General features: G+C 46.8%; 1 protein-coding gene across 1 annotated transcript in view; it reads right to left on the minus strand.

Annotated features, from left to right (window-relative positions):
* The window catches only part of ABCA13 (ATP binding cassette subfamily A member 13), a 135,922-nt gene extending 123,759 nt beyond the window's left edge, over positions 1-12,163 (minus strand). Inside the window, exons 1-4 of the mRNA XM_064160725.1 lie at positions 12,130-12,163; positions 10,902-11,011; positions 3,488-3,581; positions 2,670-2,787 (exon numbers count right to left, since the gene is read on the minus strand). Coding sequence (XP_064016795.1) covers positions 2,670-2,787; positions 3,488-3,581; positions 10,902-11,011; positions 12,130-12,163 — 356 coding nt within the window. The remainder of the gene's footprint in view (positions 1-2,669; positions 2,788-3,487; positions 3,582-10,901; positions 11,012-12,129) is intronic.
* Between the last annotated feature and the right edge of the window lie 750 nt (positions 12,164-12,913).

Genomic DNA, 12,913 nt, shown 5'->3' on the forward strand with positions numbered 1-12,913 from the left:
GTTCCTATCCCTCCCCTCCAGTTAACACAGGGACATTGTAGGATTCGGTTACATTTGTCTTATCAAGCTGACTGTGTATTCCTAAGGCTGTTGGCAGCCAGCAGAAGACAGAGCTGCCCTGAAATTGATTTAACTTACACCGATGGACCTGCTGGAATAGTCTGACCTCATGATGAACCCTACCTCATCACCCCTTCTCCTCAGTCTATATGCTCCTCAGTGTGGCCTATGAGTGCCTAAACACACACTGCATGCAATGCATTTTCTTTTGCAACTGAAGGTCTGAGAGCTAGTGAATAGTTTTCCCAGTTCTTAAAGTAGGTCTAAGGCTGCCTCCAGGAAATGCTTTCCTGCTTCTCTTTTGAGCTGAAATATCAATTGGGCAGTTGAGTTAAAGCAGCATAAAATAACTGTACAGGGCAGCCAATACAGTGCAGCGTTTCCAGAGCACTGGCATGTGGAGGAGGAGTGGTATAAATAAACCCCATGCTTTTGGGAAACAGGCTTTTGGACAGGCCAGCAGCTATTGTAACTATCTAGCCTGGTAATACAGGCCATAGGCTTTGTACTCAGCTTATGAAACCATGGCACAGAGGCTTGCCACCTTTGCTGATGTTAATCATAGAATCACTCAAGGTTGGAAGGGACCACAAGGATCATCTAGTTCCAACCCCCCTGCCATGGGCAGGGACACATCAATTTAGCATCTCTCCCCAAAATTTGACATCTTCCCTCCAGTTTCTATCTCAGCCCAAAATTTAGCATCTTCCCTCCAGTTTCTATCTCAGCCCAAAATTTAGCATCTTCCCTCCAATTTCTATCTCAGCCCAAAATTTAGCATCTTCCCTCCAATTTCTATCTCAGCCCAAAATTTAGCATCTTCCCTCCAATTTCTATCTCAGCCCAAAATTTAGCATCTTCCCTCCAATTTCTATCTCAGCCCAAAATTTAGCATCTTCCCTCCAATTTCTATCTCAGCCCAAAATTTAGCATCTTCCCTCCAATTTCTATCTCAGCCCAAAATTTAGCATCTTCCCTCCAATTTCTATCTCAGCCCAAAATTTAGCATCTTCCCTCCAATTTCTATCTCAGCCCAAAATTTAGCATCTTCCCTCCAATTTCTATCTCAGCCCAAAATTTAGCATCTTCCCTCCAATTTCTATCTCAGCCCAAAATTTAGCATCTTCTCTCCAATTTCTATCTCAGCCCAAAATTTAGCATCTTCTCTCCAATTTCTATCTCAGCCCAAAATTTAGCATCTTCTCTCCAATTTCTATCTCAGCCCTAAATTTAGCATTTTATCTCCAGTTTACATCTCACCCCAAAATTTAGCATATCACCTAAAATTTCAACATCTTATCTCCATTTTATATCTCACCCCAAATTTTAGCACCTCACCCCTAAATGTGTCTGCAGTTTCAGGTTTTGACCTGGTGGCTGTTTCAGCTGCTTCTTTTTTTTTTGCTTTCCTGGACAGATGGCTGCAGTTATTTGCTACCACAGCTTTACAGGGGCAGTAGTAACAAGTGATTGTTCAGCACAAACTGAAACCTTTATGAGGAACACAGCAAAGCAGTGCAGAGGAGCACAGGCCACCTGGAATAGTAAAAGTCTTGAGAAGCAAGGACAGAGAATACACTGTACTGAGTACAGGTCCAGGATGGTAAGAGGTGGAACTCAGGCTAGCACTGAGGACCTCATGGCTAAAAACAACTCCCCAAAGGGCAGCTAAATTATCATAGAATCAACCAGGTTGGAAGAGACCTCCAAGCTCATCCTGTCCAACCTAGCACCCAGCCCTAGCCAGTCAACCAGACCATGGCACTCAGTGCCCTATCCAGGCTTTGCTTGAACACCTTCAGGAAGGGGACATTCACAACTTCACTGGGCAACCTGTTCCAGTGTCTCACCACTTTGACAGTAAAGACTTCCATCCTAATATCCAGTCTAAACCTACCCTCTTCCAGCTTAAAGCCATTACCCCTTGTCCTATCACTACAAGCCCTTGTAAACAGTCCCTCCCCAACCTTTCTTGTAGGGCCCCTTCAGATACTGGAAGGCTGCTATAAAGTCTCCCTGAAGCCTTGTCTTCTCCAGGCTGAATATAGCCCTAACTCTCACAGCCTGTCCTTGTAGGGGAGGTGCTCCAGCCCTCTGATCACCTTTATGGCCCTGGTCTGAAGCCACTTCAATAATCCAATGCGCTTTTTGTGTTGGGGGGGGGGGCAAAACTGGATGCAGTTTCCAGTAGCTACTAACAGCATGAAATGCCCAAGAAGGGAGAAGAAAACTCAGGAAGACACATGAGCTGATTGATTCTGTAATTCTATCTGAGGGTGGTTGGCATTGGAATGGGCTGCCCAGGGAGGTGGTGGAGGCACCGTCCCTGGAGGTGTCCAAGCCAAGCCTGGCTGAGGCACTTAGTGCCATGGTCTGGTTGACTGGATAGGGCTGGGTGCTGGGTTGGACTGGCTGAGCTTGGAGGTCTCTTCCAACCTGGTTGATTCTATGGCTAAGCCCTACAACTCTTGCATTTAAGGATACTGGAGGTAACTGTGAGCAGAGTGATTAAGTTGCTGTTCTACCTGCCCACAGAACGATAGGAACCTTGGCTGTAGAAAGAGACACAAGTGTGATGGGGACAGCTTTGCCAGGTCTGTGTAACTCACCGTAAGCTTCTGGGTGCCGAGTGGCTGCTGCTCCTGCACCGTGAGCCCACGTTGCAGAAGAGAGACCGCACGAAAGGGTAGAGGCCCTGGCTTGGCAAATCCCGAGCTTCTAAGTAACCTAAACCAAAGTAGCAGCACAATTAAAAGCAGTGATACAGCAGTTGCAAACCTGCACCTTCTTGCTGTGTGCCCTTCCCCTAGAAAGTGGCTTTGTCACCTGCAAAGCAATGATGGCAGCTGTGCCATTTCAGAGCAAAGGAATTTAGCACAGGAAACTATTAGCTTCTGTGGCAGGCTGAGACAACAGAGTGTAATGTTCCAGAGCAGACTTTGAAACTCTGGCTTTCACAGCAGTTACACCACTGCACCCTCATGTGCTTTCTAGCCCTTCTGCCAGAACTTGTCACCTAGAGTATAGACTTCCTCATGAAACACTATTTCCTTGCTTATAGAATCATGGAATCAAGCAGGTTGGAAGAGACCTCCAAGATCACCCAGTCTAACCTATCACACAGCTCTGTCCAATCAACTACACCATGGCACTAAGTGACTCATCCAGTCTTGTCTTGAACATCTCCAGGGATGGAGTATCAACACCTCCCAGGGCAACCCAACACAGGCTCTCACCACTCTTACGGTGAAGAGCTTCCCCTCCTTCAGCCTGACCCAGTCAGACTTAGTGACACAGGACTGAAGGCCACTGTAGGATTTTTCCCCATTGCTTCCACTACATATAAATCTCTCCTCTTAGGATATCTGTAACACTGTAAACAATTCTCCAAGGACCCAAAAGAGAGCAGAGGCAAGACAAAACATACAAGTTGCCTTATATTTTGGGGGCTCCTGGAAGCGGACTGCAGCCAGAATGAGGAAAAGCACACAGGGCCAGAGGATTTCTGTAAGAGACAGGATCTGAAAAGGCAAATCAAGCCACTGTTAGTAGTGCAGAAAACAGGATTTGGAAGTCCACAGTTAAAACTCATGCACCTTTTGACAACAACAACAAAAGACCCCAACACGTTAAGTACGCTCTCTACAACTACTTAAGGAAGGGTATGACAACTACATGCCAACATGTGAGTGAAACTTGTATTTTAAATCATTTTAACTGTCAAACACACTGCTTCCAGATTGCTTAAGCATTTTATACTTCTTCTGTTGATACTGTCTGTAGTTATTTCCCTCTGGTCAACGCAGAGACTGACAAGGTGCTGGCAGTGACATCCAGCTTATCCTCAGGGCTGCTCTCCCAGCCTGTGTTTGTGGTTGGGATTGGGCTGACCCAGGTGCAGGACCTTACACTTAGCTTTGTTCAATGTCATGAGGTTGGCCTGGGCCCATCTCTGCAGCCTGTCCAGGTCCCCCTGGATGGCATCCCTGCCCTCTAGCAAGTCGACTGTGCTACACAGCTTGGTGTCATCTGCAACCTTGCTGAGGGTGCACTTGGTTCCCCTGATAGCCTTCCCTCTGCAGGGGATGCCTTTGTGGTGCAGCATTCTCACAAGGAGCCCATATGAAGGTTTTGCAAACTACCCAGGGCACTTTCCATCCCTGAACAGGCAGAGATCAATTGCTTAGGGTAACTCATTGCAACTCCTGGTTTGGGGAATGTTCAGTGCATCACTATTCAGTGAACTACCAATTAGGCAAACTGAAAACTTACATGAACTGAGATTTTGTCATGCAGAAATATATGAGGGAAAATTAGAGAGGGAAAGAAGTGTAAAAACATGGAAGAGAACAGGAGAGTGAAAAGCCACTTAATGAACAGGGAACATACAGAAGTGTTTAGGAACAGAGGAGAATATAACCAACAGCACTCCACCCCCTAAAAATGCCTTTCCTATTAAAACCAAAATCATTTTAAATCATTTGCAGAAGAAATTCCCTCTCTAAATCACAATTTCATTCAGGTGAAAGATTTCTGGAAGGGAAAGCTCCATGTTTACAGGCAATCCTATCTCAAGGAGCAAATACATCTCATTCTAAATGCCAGATTGTAACAGCAAGGAGGAAAAATAATCAACAGAGAACTATTAACTCAAGTGACATTATTTTTCCCCACAGTAACATTATCTGGAAGTGTTTTACCCACAATTATGTTAACTTGAAGGAAGATTCACTTCCTTCTCTCCAATTAAAAAGTCACATTGATCACAGTGAAAGCAAACAAGGACATCTCACACTTGAGTACTTTCATTTTGCCTTGGAAGTAGCTGTCACATTCTTCTGCATAAAGGAAATTGAAAGGTTAAATGAGGCTTTGCAAAGTGAATAAGAAAGGCAATTTAGCAGGGTGTAAAATGTCAATACACAATTCTTGCATCCCCCATAACCAGATTTTGACAACAATTGTGCAATTAAAAGCACTGCCAATGAGCACCTGTAATAAGAATGAAAAACACTGGCGTCCTCACCACTGCTACAAGCCCCAGAAGTGTCTAATGAGAACTAAAGTTGTGGCTCTTCAAAATGGTTATGACATTTCCTATCTGATTTACAAATGGGGGGGGGGGCATGCCTGCATTTAGCCATTTAAGGATTAAAATGCACTGCACCTCATCCTTAGGCTCCTACTTGTCAACAATTAGGACACCAAAGGCAAAAAAAAGCACCACTTGCAGTCAGGCTACCTTTAACCAATGTGTAGTGAATCAAAGACAAGCTGTGGCTCTTCAAAATGGTTGTGAGATTTCCTATCTGATTTACAAATGGGGGGGGCATGCCTGCATTTAGCCATTTCAGAATTAAAATGCACTGTACCTCATTCTTATATTCTTACTTGGCAACAATTAGGACACCAAAGGCAAAAAAAAGCACCACCTGCAGCCAGGCTATCTTTAACAACATGTAGTGAATTAAAGATAAGCTGTGGCTCTTCAACATGGTCGTGACATTTCCTATCTGATTTACAAATTGGGGGGGATGCCTGCATTTAGCCATTTGTGATGGTTTGGTTGTTCCCCATCTTCCCCACACTTTGGAAAAATCACCCAGACTAGACTCAGCAGCTCTTGGAATTGAATGAAGCTTTATATTGACAGCTTAGCACAATAGACAAGCAGACAGTTATGATATATACAAGTAAAAAAGTAATACAGAAACACAGCAGCCCTCCCAGAAACCCGAGTCCACAGAAGGGGCTCCCAACCACCCTTCCACCTTCCCCCCACCCCCCTACCTTACCCAAGACTTTGCCTTATGCTCAAGGTAGCTTGGAGGGTTGGCCAGGGGGGGTTAAGAAGCAGGCAGCAGATAAGGTTAAAGCAGCAGTCACACAGACAGCAGATTAGGTTAAAGAAATGCAGCCCAAAGCCCCAACAGAGAGCAACTCTGTTATCTATGTTCATTCTTGTTCTTATACATCTCAGCCAGCCTATGAGTGCAGCAGACATCACCATTGTCTCTTTTTCACAGCCTGTCATCTAATTTTCTTCTCACCCAAGCATTCTAGCTAGGCTCAAACCAGCACACCAGTTGAGAACTAAAATGCACTGTACATCGCTCTTGTGTTCAGACTTGTCAATACTTAGGACACCAAAGGCAAAAGAAGACTCACCTGCAGCCAGGCTATCTTAACCAAGGTGTGGTGGACAGGTTAAAATCAATAGCTACACCTTTTGCAACAGACACTGGGAGAAGACCTGAAGCATTCCTGTTTCCTGACCTCCAAACACTCACCGGTTGCCTGGCGCGGCAGAGCCAATTCTTCCAAAACAAAGCCCCGAGCTGGTGCGCAGCTTGCCCCATGTCGTCCTGTCCTTCCTTCACCCACTGGCAGAAGGGCTTCTGCAGGACTTTCTAGCTCAGAACCATCTCACCAAGGAGTCTGAATATAATACTCAGAAGCAGCTTAATGCGAGCCCTGGAGAAGGGGGCAAGAGATTTGCCTGCTTGTTGAAGACAGAGGAGATTGTGTTTCTGCCTCTTGTTCTGCGTTCATTGCCCCATCTCATCTTTCCATGAGCTTCTCAGCGCAGTGAACAGTGAGGGGATGGGTTTGTACAAATGCCTCCAGGCTGCTTTACTCCACAGTTGTTTTTCTGCTCTTATTTCTGGAATAAACATTTCTGACCCTTCGGTGTTAATGTCACTCTGCATGCGTACGCCTAAATGATTTTTAGAAGGAGTAACATTGGAAGCTGGTGCACTTCTTAAGCCACACAGCCCTGGAAATCTCTGTCTACTTCTAGAATACCCTCTGAAGCACACATCTAGACCTGCACTGGTCCCAGCACAGCATCATAGGACTGTTTCATTGTCATCTTAAAAGGGGGTGAGACATTTCATTCTCCTTTCTCACTATAGAATCATAGAATCAACCAGGTTGGAAGAGACCTCCAAGATCATCCAGTCCAACCTAGCACCCAGCCCTATCCAAGGGAATACTCTGACACATCAGGAAAGTGTTAGTTGCCAAGTGCCACCCGGGATGAAAAACAGTATCCCAGCATTTCCTCTGGCAAAGGAGGGGGAGGGCAGTTGCTGGAGCTGTGCAGGGGTAGCTGCAAGAGGGGAGCTTGCTCATGCCTGTTGCATCAGAGCCACCTGGAGACACAGAAGGTGTTTGGTGGTGCAGACCTGTGCTCTGTTACTGAGGGGTGAGGATGACTGCCCTACTGATCAGGAATAGCACCTTGAACAGAAGAGTTTGAGCCTAGCTAGAACGTTTTGTTGAGAACTAGATTACAGGCTGTGAAAGGGAAACAATGGTGGTGTCTACTTCACTCCTAGGCTTGCTGAGATGTACAAGAACAAGAACATAGATAAGGCAGTTGCTGTCTGGGCTTTAGGCTGAACTTCTCTCTAACCTAACCTGCCATCTGTGTGACTAATTCACCTGCTTCCTAACCCCCCTGCCCAACCCTCAAACCTATCTTAAACATAAGGCAAGATCTGGGATAAGGCAGAGGGGTGGGAGGAAGGTGGAAGGGTGGTTGAGAGCCCCTCCTGGGGACTCAGGTTTCTGGGAGGGCTGTTGTGTTTCTGTATTACCTTTTACCTTGTGTATTTCTGTATATAACTATCTATTGTAACTATCTGCTTGTATATTGTGCTAAGCTGTCAGTATAAAGCTTCAGTTTCCAGAGCTGCTGAGTCTAGTCTGGGTGATTTCCAAAGCATGTGCGGGGGGAGGTAACACCCAAACCATCACAGGAAAACTTTGTGTATGTTTTGTTCTACCTAAATTAAGATGGAATTTGATGACCTCCTATCAGCTCTCTCTGCAGCCAACGGAGACACAGAACACAGCCATTACAGAAAGAGATTCAAGCCACCTAAAATCTGAATCATGAACCACCCACAGCAAGAGACTGTAATGCCTGAGCAAATATCCTTTACTTGTTATCATTGCTGAGCAAAACTGCACCATTACACTTCTGGCAGAATGTATTACTGATGAGTGAAACATCTTAGCATCCACAGCTTCCTTTCCAAATTCAGATTAAAACAGAACAAAACAATTTTTAGTTACAGAAGTCACCTGTGACAGTTTGGGTGTTACTCACTCCCACACACGTGTGAAAATCACCCAGCCTAAACTCAGCAGCTCTGGGAATTGAATGAGTGAAGCTTTATCTTTACAGCTTAGCAAAGATACAAGGAGATAGTTACAATACATATCAAGTTAAAAAGTAATACAGCAACACAGCAGCCCTCCCAGAAACCAGAGTCCCCAGGAGGGGCTCTCAACCACCCTTCCACCTCCTTTCCACCCCTCTCCCTTACCCCAGGTCTTGCCTTATGTTTAAGACAGGTTTGAGGGTTGGCCAGGGGGGTTAGGAAGCAGGTGAATTAGTCACACAGATGGCAGGTTAGGTTAGAGAGAGAAGTTCATGCAGCCTCAAAGACAGAGAGCAAGCAACTGCCTTATCTATGTTTATGATCTTGTTCTGATACATCTCAGCAAGCCTATGAGTGCAGCAGCCATCAACATTGCTGCCTTTTCACAGCCTATAACCTAAGTCTTCTCACCAAAATAACCCAGCTAGGCTCAGACTAACACATCACTACTGAGAAATTTGACTCCCACTAGATTTGATCTAAGGCAGTCATCTTCAAAAACAGTAAGTCTGATACTCCTGCATAGAGCAACAAGCACAGCTCTAGGTCCTCTGAGCTCTGCCAGTTCCCATGGGATGATGTTCAGCTGATGTCTTGATGCTGAGTACTTGGGCTTCCCATTCCCAAGCTTTGGGTCACCTAGCAGCAGTTTTTGGGGCCCCAGGACATACTATGGAACTCAGTTATGTCACTGGCTGCCTAGTGGGTTAAAAGCTTCGTATTTGAAATGCCACACATTTCTGTTCCAACCTTTAGATTTTCCATGGGTTCAAGGACTAGAGAGAGAACAGATTTTATACCTGTCAGCTGCTCTTACATTCTCACATGCTGCTGAAAATTGCTTCCCAGCAAAGCAAACATCACAGACAAAATCACAGCAGAACATCATAGAATCAACCAAGCTGGAAGAGACCTCCGAGATCATGCAGCCCTGTCCAACCAACTAGACCATGGCACTAAGTGTGTCCCAGGTGTGTCCCAGGCCTCTCACCCGCTTCAGCACCCTTCTCTGGACACGTTCCAGTACCTCAACATCTCACTTGAATTGAGGAGCCCAGAACTGGACACAGCACTCAAGGTGTGGCCTGACCAATGCTGAGTACAAAAGAAGAACCACCTCCCTTGTGCTACTGGCCACACTGCTCCTGAGCCAGCCCAGGATGCCATTGGCTCTCCTAGGCACACTTCTGGCTTATGTTCAGCTGCTCTCTCCCACCCCCCCCAGCTCCCTCTCTGCCTGGCTGCTCTCAGCCTGCAGTGCTGCTTGGGGTTGTTGTGGCCAAAGTGCAGAACCCTGCACTTGGCCTTGTTAAATCTCATCCCATTGGCCTCTGCCCACCCATGCAGCCTGGCCAGGTCCCTCTGCAAGGCTCTCATATCCTCCAACAAATCCACACCCGCTCCTAGCTTGGCATCTGTCCTGGAGTCCTGTACCCCTAAATTCCTCTCCTGCCCGGACTTCGGGGGGAAGGGGAAAAGCCGCCTGGTTTCCCCCCCCCTCGCCTGCCCTGCAGCCGAGAAGGGGGCGGGGACTGCCCCGTGAGTTCCCGCGCTGGAGCCAGGCTGGGATTGGCCGTGCGCTTTCGCGCCTAAGGTGTGGTAACTCTGCCCTTTGTCTAGCCAAGGTTATAACTATTGGGGGTCTTCCCGCCTTTGGGGTTCCCGCTTTGGATTTTGCCCGTGTTGGACGCATGTCTCTGCCTGAGTTCGTTCACTCCCCTGTGCCTGGACTGCAGAGAGACTAAGGACTTGCTTTGCTGTTAGGCACACACCTTTGTGTGCCTAACGACCCTTAACGACTCCTGCAGCCGCTGGAGGAGGAAGACAGACCGCACGAGCCAGCCTGAGTGAGTGATTTGGCTTAGCTTAATTTAGTAAGAAACCGCTATTAATTAATAGCTGAGGCCTTTTCCAAAAACTGACTTCCAAATATATATAGTCAGATTATTAATGGTATCCTCGTAGAATTCTCATGCAACTCAACCTGTTTATCAAACGAAATTAATCTTTGTATATATAGTTGTGGGGGCGGGTTTTGTAAAAATAAAAAAATATCTATTTTTGATAAATTTTCGACTCGGCCACGAATTAATCCTGCTCTCTGCAACAGCATCATCTGCAAACCTACTGATGGACTCATGTCCAGCTTCTCACCCATCAGCACCTCTAAGCCTTTTCCCTCAAGGCTGCTGTTGATCACCTCATCCCCCAGCCTATATTGATCATGAGGATTGTTCCAGCCCAGGTGCAGGACCCTGCATTTGCTCTTGTTAAACTTCACGAGGTTCACCTGTGCTTACCTCTCCAGCTTGCCCAGGTCCCTCTGAGTGACATCCCATCCCCCACCATATCGACAGCACCTCTCAGCTTGGTGTCACCTGCAAACTCCAACCACAAGGCTCCCTTCGGTGTCCCTGTTGTAGTTTAGAGCTTCCCAGAGACCCAGAGGCCAACAGAACAGAATTAAATAGAGGATGCCTCCCCCTCTTGCCCCTCTGGAAAAGAAAATAACTACACAGAGAGAGTGGAAAGGAGTAAAACACCCAAAGAAAACATCTGGCACCGATCATGGAAGGCAAAAATAACTTGAACAAAAACCAAAGGGTGTTTCAGGTAAGGGAACTTACAGAGGCATAAAGGAAGGGAAACAGGTACGAGAACACATACCAAAGCAGAGGGGTGACAAAGGCTGGAGGCAGCTGGTCCCCATGTGGCTGGCTGCAGCAGCAGGGGTGCTGCTCCGCAGGCGAGGCAGAGCAGAGGGAACCAGCAGGCAGCTCAGCTGCTTTTATAGCGCTGCAGAGGAAGCAGGCGTGGGCTAACCCTCTGCACCTGGGGTCAGGGTCAAGAGCCAGGAGGAGCCAAGAGGGACCTCCTCCCAGTCCCCTAGAGGCTCAAACTGTAACAGTCCTGATCACTAACACCTGCTCATGGCTATTCTTCAGTGTCAGCCCTTCACACTCTGCCCATTTCTTTACATAGAGGGCAACAACTCTGCCCCTCCTTCCTCTCCCGTCCCTTAGGAACAGCTCGTAGCCATCGATAGCCACACTCCAGTCACTGGATTCATCTCACCAAGCTTCCCCAATTGCCATTATGTTGCAGTTTTCCTGTAGCAAGGTAGCATCCAGCTCCTCCAGTTTGCTGCCCATGCACTGGCATAGGCACTTCAGCTGTGCTGCCAGCCATGTCACTTTGTGAGAACCACAGAATCACAGAATCAGGCAGGGCTGGAAGGGAGCACAGGGAGCAGCCAGTCCCAACCCCCCTGGATGAGTCTGTGTGCAGCCTGCTCTAGGGTAGGGTGTCCCTGGGCATGGCAGGGGGGCTGGAGCTAGATGATCCTTGTGGTCCCTTCCAACCCTGACTGATTCTATGATTCTATGAATTATTTTGCTTGATCTTTAAAGGACAGATAGAAGCCCTTGCAGCCCTACATCACTCCAAAATGTCCCCTTTTGAGAATTCTCATACTTTTCCATGTAAGAAAATCCTTCTCTGAAGCATATCAAGATGCCCAAAATAAAAAGCCATACATTCTCAGTCTCCTGATATTGTGAACTGAATTCATTCTAGCCCATCTTCTGTATGGTCTCAACAATGACTTCAGCAAAGGTTAGGAATGTGAAGAGTGCCATGAGCCATAGTAGAAACTACTGTTTTCTCCCTTCACACTTCCACCCTATTCCTACCTTCTGCCTTTCTTCTCTGCTTTCAGCCATTCTGATCTCTGGAGTAAATCCATTCTGTAGCATATTGCTACATACAGGATGGAACAGAGGCCACAAGAAGCCTTTGATTTGAAACAGCAGTTTCAGTGCTTGCCAGATTTGCAGATCTACCAGGAGGCACTGCACGATGTAACACCAAGCAGATAGGTAATATCACACATCACCTTTAAAATGCCACCACTCCAAATTCTGATTCATGTTCTACAAAAAGAAAGTGGATGGCTACTATTAAACAACATATTTGCACCTAAAAGCCTCTTAGATGTTTTCTATTTCTTCAGAGACATCTCTCAAAGCCTACAGGAAGGTAACTTCAGTGCCGGATGCACACAGCTGACTCATTTCTTTATCTTGCCCTCCAGTTGCAGTCATAAGGGGAAATGCAATTGTTCTTCTCAGGGTGACATTCTGCCAGGTTTCCTCTAAGCTAAGAAAAGTATTTCATTGCATGTCAGAAGTGTCTGCTGGGGTGTGCAGCCTGCAGAAGGGGAGGCTCAGGGCAGAGCTCATTGCTGTCTACATCTACCTGAAGGGAGGCTGTAGCCAGGTGGGGTTAATCTCTTCTGACAGGCAACCAGCAACAGAACAAAGGGACACAGCCTCAAGTTGTGCTGGGGGAGGTCTAGGCTGGAGGTTAGGGGGAAGTTGTTGGCAGAGAGAGTGATTGGCATTGGAATGGGCTGCCCAGGGAGGTGCTGGAGTTGCCATCCCTGGAGGTGTTCAAGCAAAGCCTGGATGAGGCACTTAGTGCCATGGTCTGATTGACTGGCTAGGGCTGGGTGCTAGGTTGGACTGGATGAGCTTGGAGGCCGCTTCCAACCTGCTTGATTCTATAATTCTATGACTCCTTCCTTTAAGAAGAGAAAAAGAAGTTTTCTCTGAAAACACCTTCACTGCTGACCATGCACTGAGAAAAGCTGGGTTTAAAATTAAAGGAAGTGTAGATCA

The sequence above is a fragment of the Pogoniulus pusillus genome, chromosome 21 (genome assembly GCF_015220805.1).
Source record: "Pogoniulus pusillus isolate bPogPus1 chromosome 21, bPogPus1.pri, whole genome shotgun sequence".
NCBI lineage: Eukaryota > Metazoa > Chordata > Aves > Piciformes > Lybiidae > Pogoniulus > Pogoniulus pusillus.